This window comes from Mesocricetus auratus, unplaced genomic scaffold (genome assembly GCF_017639785.1).
Source record: "Mesocricetus auratus isolate SY011 unplaced genomic scaffold, BCM_Maur_2.0 Super-Scaffold_100025, whole genome shotgun sequence".
Taxonomy (NCBI): domain Eukaryota; kingdom Metazoa; phylum Chordata; class Mammalia; order Rodentia; family Cricetidae; genus Mesocricetus; species Mesocricetus auratus.
The window spans coordinates 28065001-28081921 of record NW_024429206.1 but is presented as its reverse complement, the minus strand read 5'-3'; the positions used below and the strand labels follow the sequence as shown (position 1 = coordinate 28081921).

At 48.7% G+C, this 16921-nt stretch overlaps 1 protein-coding gene across 1 annotated transcript in view; it reads left to right on the top strand.

Annotated features, from left to right (window-relative positions):
• The first annotated feature begins 13094 nt into the window (after window positions 1-13094).
• Azgp1 (alpha-2-glycoprotein 1, zinc-binding) overlaps window positions 13095-16921 on the top strand; it is a 16824-nt gene continuing 12997 nt past the window's right edge. The window contains exons 1-2 of the mRNA XM_005080493.4: window positions 13095-13265; window positions 15921-16181. Of these exons, the coding sequence (XP_005080550.1) occupies window positions 13205-13265; window positions 15921-16181 (322 nt within the window). The 5' untranslated portion in view covers window positions 13095-13204. The remainder of the gene's footprint in view (window positions 13266-15920; window positions 16182-16921) is intronic.

Below are 16921 nucleotides of genomic sequence, written 5' to 3'. Positions count from 1 at the left end.
CCCCTGTGTCAGCCCGACTTCCATTTGCCCACTCTGGGATCTCCTGGCCTTGGGACTGCAGGCAGGTTGACTTGCCCCCAGCAGACCAAACAAACTCAAGTCTGCTGAGAGCACTATGCTACTCCCACTCTCACCCACCAGGAGAGGGAGTGTCTCAGACCAACCTGCACCCACCATGAGACTCATCAGAGTACTGAACCTGCTTGGACCCGCACCCAGCAGGAGAGGAGGAGAACCCACCTGCACCCACTGGAAGAATGGAGGGGAAGATGACAACATAAGAACATATTCAACAACAGAAAAACCAATATGACACCACCAGAGTCTGGGGACTCTGCACCAGCAAGACTTGAACATACCAACACAGATGAGGCAGAAGAAAATGACCTTAAAAACAACTTCATGGAGATGATAGAGACCCTAAAAGAGGAAATGAGAAATCCCTTTAAAGAAATGGAAGAAAAGACAAACCAAAAATTGCAAGAAACAATTCAACACTGCAAGGTTTGAAAGCTGAAATAGAGACAATAAAAAAACACAGTCTGAGGGAATGCTGGAATTGAAAAAATTAATAAATGATCAGGAACTACAGATGCAAGCATAAGCATAACCAACAGAATACAAGAGATGGAAAAGAGAATCTCAGGCATTGAAAACACAAGGAGAAATAGATTCTTAAGTCCAACAAACCCCTAACACAAAATATCCAGGAAATATGGGACACCATGAAAAGGCCAAACCTAAGAATAATAGGTATAGAAGAAGGTGACGAAATCCAACTCAAAGGTGCAGAAAACATATTCAACAAAATCATAGAAGAAAACTTTCCCAACCTAAAGAAAAACATGCCAATGAAAGTACAAGAAGCTTACAGAACACCAAATAGAGTGAACCTCAAAAATGTCCACTCATCACATAATAATCAGAACACCAAACATACAGAATAAAGAAGAGCAGCTAAGGAAAAAGACCAAAGTCTACAAAGAACTCAAGAAGCAAGTCTCCAAAGCACCAAAGGATCCAATTAAAAAGTGGTCTACAGAACTAAATAGAGAATTCTAAATAGAGGAGTCTAAAATGGGCTGAGAGACACTTGAGAGAGTGTTTAACATCCCTAGCAATCAGGGAAATGCAAATCAAAACAACTCTGAGATACCATCTTACTCCTGTGAGAAGGGCTAAAATCAAAAGCACCAATGGCAGTTTATGCTAGAGAGGATGTGGAGAAAGGGGAACACTCCTCCATTACTGGTGGGAGTGCCAGTTCGTGCAGCCACTTTGGAAATCAGTATGGAGATTGCTCAGGAAAATGGGAGTCAGTCTACCACAAGACCCAGCAACTCCACTCTTAGGCATATATCCAAAGGATGCCCATTCATACAACAAGGACGTATGTTCCACTATGTTCATAGCAGCATTATTTGTAATAGCCAGAACTTGGAAGCAACCTTGATGCCCCTCAACTGAGGAGTGGATACAGAAAATGTGGTACATTTACACAATGGAATACTACTCAGCGGAAAAAAAAAACAATGGAATCTTGAAATTTGCAGGCAAATGGATGGCACTAGAAGAAACCATACTGAGTGAGGTAACCCAGTCACAAAAAGAGAAACATGGTATGTACTCACTCATTTGTGGATTTTAGACATGTATCAGGGGAGTGCCAGCATACAATCCCACTGCCAGAGAGTCTGGGAAACAGGAAGGACCCTAAGAGAGATATGCATGGTACCCCAGAGAAAGTGGAATGAGGCAAGATCTCCTGAGCAGATTGGGAGCATGGGGGAGGGGAGAGAGAACCAGGAAAAAGAGAGAGGGAGAAGAAGAGGGGAGAGGAGGAGATGGGGGAGCAGGAAGGTTGAGTTGGGGGAAGAATAGAGGAGATCAGGATGAGAGATACTGTAATAGAGGGAGTCAGTATAGGTTTGAGGAGAGATCTGGCACTAGTGAGATTTCCAGAGATCTACAAGAATGACACCAACTGGCAATCTAAGCAATAGTGGAGAGGCTACCTTAAATGCCCCTCCCTGATAATGATTTTGATGACTATCTTGTATACCATCCTAGAGCCTCCATCCAGTGACAGACAGAAGCAGAGGCAGACACCCACAGCCAAACACTGAACTGAACTCCTGGAACCCAGTGACAGAGAGGGAGGAGTGATGAGCAAAGGGGTCAAGACTGGGCTGGTGAAATCCAGAGAAGCAGCTGACCTGAACAAGAGGGAGATGTTGGATAGCTGAGGGGCCAGTAGAGGACTCATCCAGATCCCCTGAATGTGGGTGTCAGTGAGGAGGCCTAGGCAATCTATGGGGCTTGGGTAGTAGATCAATATTTATCCCTGGCACACAAATGGACTTTGGGTGCCCATCCCACAATGAGGGATGCTCTCTGAATCTGGACACTTGGCCCTCCCCGGAATGAAATGACAGACTCTAGAGATCCCCATGGAGAGCCCTTTTCAGACCTCCCCAGACATTAGGCATGCTTGTAGTGCACACACACATGCAGGCAAAACATGAACACACATAAAATAGATAAATCTAAAAAAAATACTGCGTGTGTGTGTGTGTGTGTGTCCATGAGCATCTGTGTGCACGCATGTGTATGTGTATGTGAAAGAGAGACAGACAGAGAGCGAGATTTCCCTCATGTCCTCAGGTAACCCTCACTCTAGAACTCATGGTGACTTCTCAGTGTCTTCTTCCTGGAAGAAACAGACTGACTCTTACAGAACCATGGGGATCGACTCCATGTCCTTTCAGCAGCTCAGAATCTCCAGTGAGAGCTTGGACACCTGCACCACACCCTTTGGATCCTGTATCACTGCAGTCAGGATCCCCTCCAGAGACACAGCTAAGAAAGGGGAAGGGCAAAATTGAGCATGCAGCAAGGCTTAATCCTGAACTCCTTTTGTAGAAAAGAGAATAAGCATATCTGGGTTTATGCCATTAAAATGGCTGGTTGTATATTAGTAGCCTAATAACCAATCTACTCATAAAAGCTGCAAATATTAGGGAGGTATCTGTGTGTGTGTTCATGGGTGCATAGATACCTGTGTATGCACATGTATGTATTTGCATGTAGTGGTCAGGGGTTAATCTCAGCTGTCATTCCTCAGGAGTTATCCACCTTGTTGTTTGAAACAGACTCTCTTACTGGCCTGTAACTCACCATGTATGCTAGCCTGACTGGATCTGCCCAGCTCTGTCTCCCCAATACTGGTATTACGAACATGCCCCACCATTCCCAAATATTTTTAAATTTATTTATTTTAACTGAGTGGCACATGCCTTTAATCCCAGCACTCAGGAGGCAGAAGCAGGTGGATCTCTGAGTTCCAAGCCAGCCTGATTACAGAGCTAGTTCCAAGACAGCCAGAGCTACACAGAGAAATCCTGCCTTGAAAAAAAAACATAAAAATAAAAAAATATTTTTTAATTTTTGAATATTTAATTTATTTTTAATTGAAAACAATTTTCCTACAATATATCCTGATCATTTCCCCTCCCCTAACTTCTCCAAGATCCTCCCCACCTTCCCACCCACCAAACTCCACGTCCTTTCTATCTCTTTAAAAACAAACAAAAACAAAAAAATCAGAAAATAATAATAAGCAGGTAAACCAAAATATACAAGCAAAAGACCAAGAGGACAAAAAAATGCCCAAACAAAGCAATATGAGACAAAGTCTACAAAAATACCACTGAGTCCATTTTATGTTCCGCATGTGGCACCTGCCCTAAGCAGTGGCTAATGTGCTCTGTGAGACTTATTGAAGAAAACTTAGTTTCTCCTCTGCTGGGGAGTGTGAGCTGCAGACAGCTTCTTAGTTAGGGTGGGAACCCTTGTTCACGTCCCCCTCTCAGGGCTGGGGCCCCATCTGGCTTCAACCTGTGCAGGCTCTGTCGTTCTGTTTTGGTTTGGTTTGGGGTTTTCTTGTTGTTGTTATGGGGGAGTGTTTATTTGTTTCTCATGAGTTCTAGAGCTCAAACCCTGGTGCTCACACTTGCAAGGCAAGCATTCCGCTGATTGAGCCACCTCCCAGGCCCCTTTTTTGTTTTGTTTGCTTGTAGTCCAGGTTGGCTTCACACTCACAGTATAGCTAGTGATCCTCCTGCCTCCACCATCCCAAGTACTGGGATTACAGACCCGTGCCACCACACCGTGCCATCACGGGTGTTTTTGAATAACAAATACTTTCCTAAATCTAGTAAGATAATATTGTAACATTCATGCAAAATAAATACATATATAGTCAATTTTAATGCAAATTGTTCTGGTCTTTTGATAAACACTTGAGAAACATCTGCCAATCATTAGCTTTAATTATGTCCATCTTTACTGAGCCAGCCATTCAGAGAAAGATGCCCTAAGAAACAGTGTGATTCTACTGCATTCACAACATGTGTGAATGAGCACCTATTATGTGAGCTTAGCACTGGCGTTTCATGTCATTTTTATCTTCTATCACTCACTCTTTTCTTTGAATGCCCACAGACTGAGAAGGGTAAATTGTAGTCTGATTTTGTTACTGTGTTCCTATTCATTTCTCAATCTCCTGTGGGTTTATTTCTCTATAATGAATAATGTTAATGAATTCAGTGTAGACATAGATCTTGATGACTGCAAACGTGGCAGCAGAAGGAGAGAACTGTTTGGTGAGAGTTGTTCTCTGACCTCGACGCACACACGCCCCCACCCCTGTGCACCCACATACATGCACTCACACCTGTGCGCACACATACATGCACACACCTGTGCACACACATACATGCACACAAAAAGATGGATGGATGGATGGATGGATGGATGGATGGATGGATGGATGGGTGGAAAAGAAGAAAGCTTAAGCCAAGTGCATTCTTTCTCATGATCCCAAAATTTGGAAAGTAGAGGCAGAGAAGATTAAAAAAACAGAGGGAGAAGTGAAGAGGAGGGGAGGGGGAGGAGAAGGGAAGGGAGAGGAGGGGAAGGGAGGGGAAGAGAGGAGAGTACAGGGGAGGGAGGGAGGGGTTAGAGAAGCAGGCTAGAGTGCACTCATTAGACACCTTTTTCAACAGTGACAAATATTACTTCATTTGACCCTCATTCCAAACCTAGGAAGTGGGCTTTAATGCCAACTTCGGGATATAGGGATTAAAAATTACCTGAGGAGGTCACTGAAGCAGTGAATGGAAGAGGCAAAGCGGAAACAAATGAAAGACCAGGAATCTATTCCCGTTGGCTAACCCACTCTTTAGGAAGGATCCACCGAGTCATGCCCACCCTCATCTCTGCCTGTGCTAAGCACGCACTTAGAAACTGAGAGCTGTGACCTCCACTGGAGGTCACACAGACAGTCCAGACAGAGTTAAAATGTCTGCACTGGAGGTGGAAAGTGGGGCGATGCCCAGAGCCCAGGCAAGAAGAACGTGTTTCAGCCAGGCATGGATTCCTCCTGACTCCTCAATGGCTCTATTTATAAATGCCCACAGCCCAGGTCAGTGTGGGTCTCAAGAGAGAGGCTACGGTTGGCACTGCAGGCTGGAGGGAGAGATGCTCTGCCCATTTATTTCTAAGCTGCTGTCGAGACGTTCAAGCACCAAGACAAACCTGGCTTTCATGCTGGCTTTCCTGGGCCCGGTGCCAGGAAGCTCTCACCACACTGCTCTACGCCACCAACAAGGCCCGCACTGTTGCCTCTCTTCCCCAGATGAGACGGCCTCCGCCCACACACAGATGCTAATGAAGCGTGCCAAGAGCTTGGGTAGCCGGGGAGAAGGGGTGGAAGAAAGCACTCGAGCCTAGAATAGTGGTTCTCAGCCTGTGGACCACCACCCCTTTCACAGGGGTTGCCTGAGGCCATCAAAAAACACAAACACTGTATTCCAATTCATAGCAGTAGCAAGATTACAGTTAAGAGGTAGCAACAAAATAACTTTACTTATTTTAAGATTTATTTATTATATATAGTGTTCTGCCTGCACATGGGAAGGAGGTACCAGATTACACTACAGATGGTTGTGAGCCACCATGTGGGTGCTGGGAATTGAACTCAGGATGTCTGGAAGAGCAGTCAGTGCTCTTAACCTCTGAGTCATCTCTCCAGCCCCAATAAAATTATTTTATGGTTGGGGAGTCACCACAAAGTGAGTAACTGTATTGAAGGGTCACAGCATTAGGAAGGTTGAGAAATACAGTCCTAAGATCTCTACAGACACGTGCGCGGGTGCGTACACACACACACACATACACACACAGTAGGTAAGCAGGGCTGGGGCGATGGCTCAGAGGTGAGAGTGTTCACGGACGCGCGCGCACGCACACACACACACACACATACGCACGAAAGCACACGCACACGCGCACACACGTACACACACAGAGTAGGTAAGCAGGGCTGGGGCGGTGGCTCAGAGGATGAGAGTGTTCATTGTGTGAGCATGAGGACTTGAGTCTGAGTCCCCAGAACCCACATGAGAAACCAGGTATGATGATGTATTCTTGCAGCCTCAGCACTGTCTGAGGTGGGTAGAGGGAAAAGGGTCCAGGCTTGCTGGCTGCCAACCTGGCTTCAGGTTCGGTGAGAAACCCTGTCTCTGGGAGACGTGGCAGAGAGGGATAAGGAACGGCACCCAACAGCCTCTTCTGGCCTCTGCACACATACACGGGCGTGTGCACTCACACACGTGTGCACTTACACAACACACACAAACACACACTTCTGCCTCTCTTCTCCAACACGCACTACCATACGCAGTTCTATACAGTCCTGGTGTGGGGGAGATGGAACCCAGGGCCAAGTACTCTACCGTCGGCGCTGCATGCCCAGGTCCAACGGTTTTATACATGTTTAAGGGGAGAGCTGTAAAGCCCTCCAGGTTTCAAACCGCCCTGCTAGAGCTAGAGCTGGAGGAACGGGGCTGGGAAGCAATGACAGAATGTCAGGTGGTTTCTTCCCCACCCCAGACCCAACCAAACCCCCGGGAGGCTAAAAGGTAGGTTTAGGGGTGGATGCCACGGACATGGTAAAGGACGGCTCACCAGAGATCCAAGAGGGACCCCGGTTCCAGGCTCTCCTCTTCCCACGCTGAGCAGAGCCCAGTGCGGAAGTTCTGGGACCCCAGGACCAAAAGCCTCTATGACACGGTTTTGGAAAGAAAGCCTGACAAATGGGGACCCAGCAAAGCCTTGGTGGTGCAGGCCTGTGACCCAACTGCTCGGGAAGTTGAGGCAGGGAGAGCAGTGCAAGCTGGAGACTAGCCTGAGCTACATGAACGGGGGGGGAGACACACGAGGAGGAGAAGGAAAAGAAGCAAGAGGAACGTGGTGGGAAAGGGGAGGGGGAGAAAAGGGAGGAGGGAGGGGAGAGAGAGGAAGGAGGTGATCAGGAGGAGGAGGGAGGAGAACAAAGAAAAGAGGTTAGGGATGTAACTCGGTGGTAGAGGGCGCTCGCCCGGCTTGTACAAGATCCCGGGCAAGCATCTAAGGTTATTCTCTAAAATGTAAAATCAGGAAGCATAAATCCTGGCAAAAGTACGTCCCCTCCCCACCCCCCACGTCCCCACTTTGCCTCCTGACAGGTGCATTCTGGGAATCATCTGTTGAGGTAAACTTCTGCTTCGTGTTCTTGCTCAGGCCTTGGGAGTTGTCCTGGTCCCAGTCGGGATATGGCGCCACCTAGCGACACTTGCAGCAGTTACAATGGAATTGAATTTTGTGCCATTTCCCCCGCGGTTATAGCAAGGCCATATCACCTTTGCCTGTTACCGAAACTGCACCCGCACTTATATGCGCCGGTTTGGGGTTGGGGAAGCACTGGCCAACCCTAACCCTACCGCTCCATCACAAGTAAGTTGGTTGACTCAAGTCAAAGCTCCTTCCACGCGCGGGCCCCCCAATCCTTGGGGGGGGGGCATAGGATTGTTCCCTGGTGTGGGCGCTCCTCGGGGTCTGGAATTAAATTAACCTGCTAACGTTTGCAGAACACCTGCAAAACACAGAACTGTGGGTGAGAAAGAAAGACTGAGGCACCAATTGTGCCTCTTTTGGCCAAAGTTCCTGTAGGTCCCTAAAATTCTAATAATGTCCCTCTGTAGCCAAATAAGCACTGGAAAGATTTATGTTGGAGCCTAGAAATATCAGTCTTGGTGAAATCGCCTTCTTGCAAACAACGGTACGGACACCTGCTCTTTTTTGCAAAAGGGAGCCAGCATTTTGTCCCTTGAAAACACCCCACTGCAAACCCTGCTGAGAAATGACCTGGATGAGGAATAGACAGGGTCTTGCATTCGTGTGTGAGTGTGTGTGTGTGCGCGCGCGCACGTGTGGGTGTGAGCACGCGTGTGTGTGATGTTATGAATGTATGCATGTATGCACACTGTGTGCGGCTGTGCTCACCCATGCCGGCATTTGTGGAAGCCTGAGGTCAACCTCAGAATGTCTCCCTCAGTCACAGCTCCACTTCATTGCCTGTTTTATTTTGGGCAATAGGTTCTCACTGTGTAGCCCTGGCTGGCCTGTCACTTGCTATGTAGACCAGGCTGGCCTCAAACTCAGAGATCTACCAGCCTCTGCCTCCCAGTGCCAGGCTTTAGGGTGTATGTATGCCACCAAGCTTGGCTCCTTGCTTGTTTTTAAGCCAGGATCTGTCACTGAACATTCCCTACCCACACATTCCCGTGGTGGTCCCTACTCTGCGCCCCAGTGCTGGATTACAGGTGTGCACTTCATACGGCTGCTGGGAGTCTGAACTCAGATTACCCACTGAGCCATGCCCAGCAAGAGCACACAGACAGCATAATGGCAAACTGCCTCCTCCCACACGTGCACTTTTGAGCTGGGTGGACCGTTATCTAAATGAGTGGAGGAGGGCATGGTCAACTGTCCCCATCGACTGAAGCAGGATTGCATCAGAATGTCACTAAAGTTGGACTTTGGTGATTCATTTCAATGGTCACAGATAAGTTCTGTAGGGGACACACTCACCAACACCAACCTCCAACTCTGAACCCTCGTATCAGGTGTGGCAGAGGCTTCTGAGCTGAGACTTACAGATGCGATCTCAGGGTGACCTCTGAGGAACTGGAAGGAGAGTGCTCCCTGCTGACTGGAGAGCCGTGGGTGGCCCATTGGGTGAGCCTGAATCTAGGCAGTGTGGTTTGTATGGTCTCTGAAGTGCCTCAGCCAAGGCTGGGGATGGGGGGTGGATTCTCCCAGCTTAGCTGCAGAGCGAGTGAATATGTGGGCACAGAAAGATGAATAAAAACATGAGCTGTCATCTGTGGAGACAGCTGTCACCCAAGTGCTTGCTGTGTAGCTATTAGGACCCAAATTCAAATCTGTAATTCCAGGACCGGGAAGGCAAAGACAGGAAGATACCTGAGGCTTGCTGGCCAATCAGTGAAGACAAACCTGCCAAATTCAGACTCAGTGAGAGATCCTGTCTCAATATAAAGTGAGGAGCAACTGAGGAAGACACAAGGCATCAACCTGTGGCCCTCACACATATGTACACACACACACACACACACACACACACGCACACACGCACACATCCTCGTGAAATAAACAGCCATGCAAGACAAACATTAAAAGAACAACGCTTGCAACATCCATAAAGGTCAATAGCAAAACAAAACAAAACAAACAGGTTTCATGGCACTTGTGGTACCCATTAACTTGTTCACTTGTCTTCAGCCCCAGATTCCGGAAGAAATCCTGACCTGTGCTTACAGGATAACTAGGGCACACAGCATCAAAGGACAAAAAGAAATGGTTTGGGGTCCGTATGTGTACAGTCTTTAGTCCCCCCTTTTCTCTGAGGAGGTGGAAAGTGTTACCCCTGAAATGACTGCTCGGGCTGGAGGAGACGCATCAGTGAGTAAGGTGCTCGCTGCACAAGTCCAAGGTCCGGAGCTTGGATCCCCAGAATCCACAGAGAGCCAGATGCAGCAGTGCACATCTGTAATCGCAGTGGCTTCCAGTGCTCTTACTCACAGAGAGATGGGGGTCAGACAGGAGGTGCCCAGAAACCCTCCTAGGGAGTACATGAGCCAGGCATGCTTGCCCTTCCCCTAGTAAAGTCGGTGGGGATTTTTTGTATAGTCATACCTTACATGTATCCTTTTCTCTTTTCCTTTTTGTTGTTTTTGTTTGTTTGTTGAGACAGGGTTTCTCCGTGTATCCCAGCTGTCCTGGAACTCACTCTGTAGACCAGGCTGGCCTCGAACCAGAGACCTGCCTGCCTCTGCCTCCTGAGTGCTGAAATTAAAGGCGTGCGCCGCCACCACCTGACCCTAATACATATTCTTGTTTCTAATGAACCTAGTTACAACAAACTGAATTGTAGGTAAGGACAACCTCTAAGAAATCATCCAGCTATGGGCAGGCGAGAGGGTTCAGCTGGAAAGGCGCCTTATGCCAAGCCTGATGCCCGGAATTTGGTCCTCCCAAACAGTGCCAGGAAAGGACTGACTCCCACGAGATGTCCTCTGACCTCCATGTGTGTGCTGCACCGCACACACACACACACAGAGAGAGATAGAGAGAGAGAGACAGAGAGAGAGAGAGAGGAGAGAGAGAGAGAGAGACAGAGAGAGAGAGAGAGAGAGCGAGCACTTAAATAGAGGGAGACTCCTAATTCCAGATACCGAGGATAGCTACCGCAGCCTGACCAGGGACGCTTCACTCTGGGGTGTGCTCTGATTTAATTTACTTAAGAATAACCCATGAAGGGTCAGGGAGATAACACAGTGTGGAAAGGCACCTTGCTGTCACACCTAAGGACCCCCTGGTAGAAGGAAAGAAACAACTGCAAGTTGTCTTCTGCATCACACACACACACACACTCACACACACACACACACACACACGCACCACACACTCACACACACACACACACACACACACGAACGCATGTGTGCATGTGCACACACACAACACTGAGGAAATGTATTAACGAAAGGACAAATTACTGAAAGGATCAAACACAATTAGTGTGACCCACACTCTGGAGAGGACCATGAACACAGTAAAGCTCAAGGCTCTGGTCACAATCCAGGGTTCCCATACTGGCTAACCCTGAGACTCCCATCTTGGAAGCCTACTAGGCTATACACACGGTATTGTACTCAGTTCGTAAAGGCTCTGAATGGGAACTTCAGCCATTCCAAGCTTTGAAAGACAGCACACTGATCCTTTTAATAAGGCACATTTTGCCAGACTCCGTGGCACACACCTTTAATCCCAGCACTTGGGAGGAAAGAGCAGATCTCGGTAAGTTCGAGGCCAGCCTGGTCTTCAAAGTGAGTTCCGGGACAGCCAGGGATGTTACACAGAGGAACCCTGTCTCTAAAAACCTAAATAAATAAATAAATAAATAAATAAATAAATAAATAAATAGCTTACATTTGAGGACTTGGAAAATGGCGTAGGGAGTAAATGTGCCTGCTGCCAGGCCTGCTGACCAGAGTCCAGTCTCTGAAGGAGAGGACTGAGTCCCAAAAGCTGTCCTCTGACTCCACATGTATGCTACAGCATACACACATGCACATACACGTATACCTACACACCATACAAACAGATGTGACAAAAATGTATTTTTTGAATGGATTTCAACTAGGTGTGGCAGTGTATGTGTTTAATTCCAGCACTAGAGAGGCAGAGGCAGGCAGATGTCTGAGAATTTGAGACTACATAGTGAGACTGAGACGCTGCCTCTAAAAAGAGAACTTCAGGCTCAGCAGGCAGCGTCACTTGCTGCTAGACTGAGGACCTGAGTTTGATATCCAGGGCCTCCCACATGGTGGGAGGAGAAGCACGACTCCTCCAGGTTTTCTTCTGAATCTGGGGTATACACACACACATAGATGATGATGATGATGACAATGAAGATGGGTGAATGGATGGGTGGGTGAATGGGTGGGTGGGTGGGTGAATGGGTGGATGGGTGGGTGGGTGGGTGGGTGGATGTGGTATCAGTTACTTTTCTTATTGCCATGACAAAATACCTAGCAAAGCGTCTTAAGGAAGGAAAGGTCATTGTGGCTCACAGTCCAAGGACACACCCCTTCATGGTGAGGAGGACATGGTCACAGGAGCCTGGAGCAGTTAATCACATTGTGTCTGCCATCAGGGAGCAGAGACGGCTTGCTTTCTCCTTTTCCATTTAGTCAGAGACCCCAGCCCATAGGATGGTATCATATATGCCCATGGTGGGACTTCTCAGCTCAACTAACCCAGTCTAGAAAACCCTTTATAGAGATGCTAAAGGCCTGTCTCCATGATGATTCTAGACACTGTCAAACTGACAATCATGCTATCCATCATATCTTCTAAGGAATTCAATGAATCCCTGGTGCTGGGTGCAATAAACCTGACACCAAGAGAAAAACCTGAATAAAATCCCTGGTTTAACTGTTCACACAGTGGGTTTCTCTGTAGCTTTGAAGACTGTCCTGGAACTCGCTCTTGTAGACTAGGCTGGTCTCAAACTCACAGAGATCCGCCTGTCTCTGCCTCCTGAGTGCTGGAATTAAAGGTATGTGCCACCACTGCCCTGCTTAAAATTAGTGGTCTTTGAAGTCTACTAAGGGGCTGAGATGTAGTTCCATCCCTGGCACCACATAAACCAAGTGTGGTGACTCATGCCTGTAACTCCAGGGCTTGAGGCATAGAAGTTGAAGGGCAGCTTGGGATACGGGAGATCCTGTCTCAAACTGTCAGTCATAATGTCTACTAAAAGCAAGGAACGTTAGGGATGTGTTTAGGTTTTCCCTTGACTTCACAGGATGTAGTCTACCAGGCCCACACTTTGGGCACATTCAGAACTTTTGTAGAAAGAAGATTTCATTCTTACAACACCCAAATCCCCTGCTGACACCAGGGTAGGGTGTCACCGTATACTGTAAGAACATCTTCAAGCCATCTACCGCCTGCTATACAGACCTCCGCCCCACTACTATTCTTTCACCTGAGGGGCATACAGGGTCTCAGTGCTAAGACTGGCTCTCTCTGCTCCCAGCAGCTCCTGTGTGTGAAGCCTGTGACCACACCTCTGCCCAGCCGGCTTGTGCGTCTGTTTTCAACACTGTTTGAGGAAGAATTCTCTAAAGCTCTCTAATTGGCTGTGGAATCACCTCCCCTGGGCAGGATGCCAAGCCTCAAGGAGAGAGCTGTGTGTCCTATGTAGACTTTCCTGCCAGGCACTACAGCAGCAATGGTGCCTGTCCTGCTATCTCTGCCTCTCCTCCTGGGTCCTGCAGTGCTTCAGGAGACTGGTGAGTGGACAAAACAGAGAAGATTAGGAGAGAAGCAAAGAGAAGGCAGAGAACAAGACTCTGAGCCGTAAGAAGGGTCCCTTGTGTAACTGAGATTCCCATATGTGCAGTGGATTGTATAGCTGCCAGTTACGAGATCACCTTTGTAGAAGCATTCGGGAAGTCACTGGGCTTGAGTTAAAGACCTTAAAGAGTATGAACCTAAGGGCTAACAGTGTAGCTCAGTAGACAGGATGCTGTGCAAGCCTGAAGCCTTGGGGTTCACTACCCAGCACCACAAAAACCGTGTACCTCATTCCTGTAATACCAGCATGTGGAACAGGAGGATCAAAAGTTCAAGGCAAGCCTGCGCTAAATAATGGATTTTTTAAAGAAGAGTCAAGAATCTGAATCTAAAATCCAGATCAGGGCTGGGGAGATGGCTTAGTGGATAAGGCGTTTGCTGTATGATCTTGAGGACTTGAATTCGGATCCCTAGAACCTACAGAAATCCAGATGTGGTCACATCTGTCTGTAATCTCAGCTCTCAGAAAGCAAGGCAGAGGAATCCCCAGAAGCTCATGGGCCAGCTAATGTGGCGTGCACAGCGACAGACCAGGTGGAAGGCAGGACTGACCCCGAGCTCGCCCTCTGACCCTCATGCACACTATGGCACACTCGTGAATACACACCCCCACACAGATACACAAATGACTTTTGTCATTCAGATGGGGACAAATATAACTAAAGAGGCAGAGCGACCTGCCTCTGAATAAGGGCCACATGGCATCTCCTCTGCTCCCCCCCTTCCATGGGCTGGACACATGCCATTTCCTCTGTCCCCCCTCTTTCCATGGGCTGGACACATGCCATCTCCTCTGTCCCCTCCCCCCTCTTTCCATGGGCTGGACACATGCCATCTCCTCTGCCCCCCCCTTCCATGGGCTGGACACATGCCATTTCCTCTGCCCCCCCCTTCCATGGGCTGGACACATGGCATCTCCTCTGCTCCCCCCCTTCCATGGGCTGGACACATGCCATTTCCTCTGTCCCCCCCCCTTCCATGGGCTGGACACATGCCATTTCCTCTGTCCCCCCCCCTTCCATGGGCTGGACACATGGCATCTCCTCTGCTCCCCCCCCTTTCCATGGGCTGGACACATGGCATTTCCTCTGTCCCCCCCCCTTCCATGGGCTGGACAGACTTGTCTGACTCGGGGGAAATGGAAGGGAATCCCAGGGAAAAATACTGAGGCAGGCTAGAAGATTCTCTGAGGAAACCAGGACGTTCCTCCGAAGTGACACGGAACCTGGGAGACCCTCAGTTCCAGGACAGGGAATGAAACTGTTCACTGCACACAAAATTTTGGATGAAGATTTCTAAACTGTGCCAGTTCAAAAACTTGGTACATTCCCAGAATGCTACATAGTTATTTGTGTCTGTTTTGTAACAAGGCATTGTGTTTAGAATGTTAAGTATATTCTAAAGGGGCTGTAGAGAGGGCTCAGTGCTTAAGAGCACTTGTTGCTCTTGCAGAGGACCTGGGTGTACTTCCCAGAACCAACCCATATGGCAGTTTATAACTGGCTGTAACTCTAGTCCCATGGGAACCAATGACCTTTTCTGGCCTCTTTGAGCAGAAAATTATATACACATGCAGTGTGCATAATTTTTAAAATAAATATTTAACATTAAGTATATTCTATGCAAAAATATGAATTGGCAAGAGACCGCTAGAGAAATAGAACTAATGGGATAGATATGGATGGATAGAGGGATGGATGGATGGATGGATGGATGGATGGATGGATGGATGGACAAACAGAAATAAATAAGGAGGGATAGACAGATGATGCTTGGATGAATAGATATACAGGAAGATATAGGCAGGTGATGGATAGGTGGGTGAATATAAGACAGACAGGCACTCGAGAAAAAAAAAGACAGACAGACAGACATAGTTACAGAGTGGCAGAGATAGGTCCCTAGAGTTTATTTATGGTCCAATCTGCCTGGACTGATGAACTCCACGTCCAGTGAGAGACACTATCTCAAAAAAACAAGGTGGCAGACCAGAGAGATGGCTCAGCAGTAATAGCACTCACCACCAAGCCTGGTAACTAACGTTGATTCCTGGGACCCACATGGTAGAGAGAACCAACTCCTACAGGCTGTCCTCTGACTGCTACACACACACTGGCATTTGTATGCATGTGCATGCACAAGTCTCTCTGTCTCTCTGTCTCTGTTTCTCTCTGTGTGTCTGTCTGTCTGTCTGTCTCTCTCTCTCTCACACACACACACACATTTTTAAATTTTTAAAAGGTGGAAGCCAATGAAGGAAGACATCCCAACTTGACTTCCTCCCGCTACGTCATGCACATGTGCTCACACCCACAAGAACACATACATATATCATGGACAATACACACACACAAATAATTTAATGTGCAAATTAGAGAGTACAGCGTTGAGACAACACAGAACAGTTTCTGACATGACATCCCCAGTAACAATAGAGCCCCTTCACATGTGTGAACCTCACTCAGTGCGAGCTGGCAGTAAGAGAAGGGAGGAAAGGCCAAGTCCTCCTTCCCTCCCTCCCGGGCTCTGCAGCTCCCAAGTGGGTCTCCTGTGCATAAGCCCCACCCTTAGAATCTTCTCCTCTTCCGCAGGTCCTTATTCTCTGGTCTTCCTCTACACGGGCTTGTCCAGGCCCAGCAAAGGCATCCCCAGGTTTCAAGCCACCGCGTTTCTCAATGACCAGGCCTTCTTCCATTACAACAGCAACAGCGGGAAGGCGGAGCCTGTGGGGCCATGGAGCCAGATAGAAGGAATGGAGGACTGGGAGAAGGAGAGCCAGCTGCAGAAGGCCAGGGAGGAGATCTTCCTCGTGACCCTGAAAGACATCATGGACTATTACAAGGACAGTGCAGGTCAGTGAGCTATTACAGACCAATGAGAGGCCGCCCTGTGAATAGGAGTGGAAAGGATTCCACAGAGTGGAACTAATCACACACACACACACAGAGGGGGTGCAGGGAACACTGGTAGATGTGCACAGGTCCATCTACACCAACCCCACACACCACACCCACACCCACACCACACCCACACCCACATCACACACCCACACCCCACACCCACACCCCACACCTCACACCCACACCCACACCCACACCACACACCCACACCCACACCCCACACACCCCACACCCACACCCCACACGCCACACTCACACCCCACACCCACACCACACACCCACACCCCACACCCACACCCCACACACCACACCCACACCCCACACCCACACCCACACCCACACCCCACACCTCACACCCACACCCCACACTCACACCCACAACCACACCCCACCCCCCACACCCCACACCCCACACCCACACCCACAAACCACACCCAACCCCACACCCACACCCCACACCCCACACCCACACCCACACCCACACCCACACCCACACCCCACACCCACACCCACACCCCACACCTCACACCCACACCCACACACCACACCCACACCCCACACCCACACCCACACCCACACCCCACACCTCACACCCACACCCCACACTCACACCCCACACCCACCCCACACCCCACACCCCACACCCACACCCACAAACCACACCCAACCCCACACCCACACCCCACACCTCA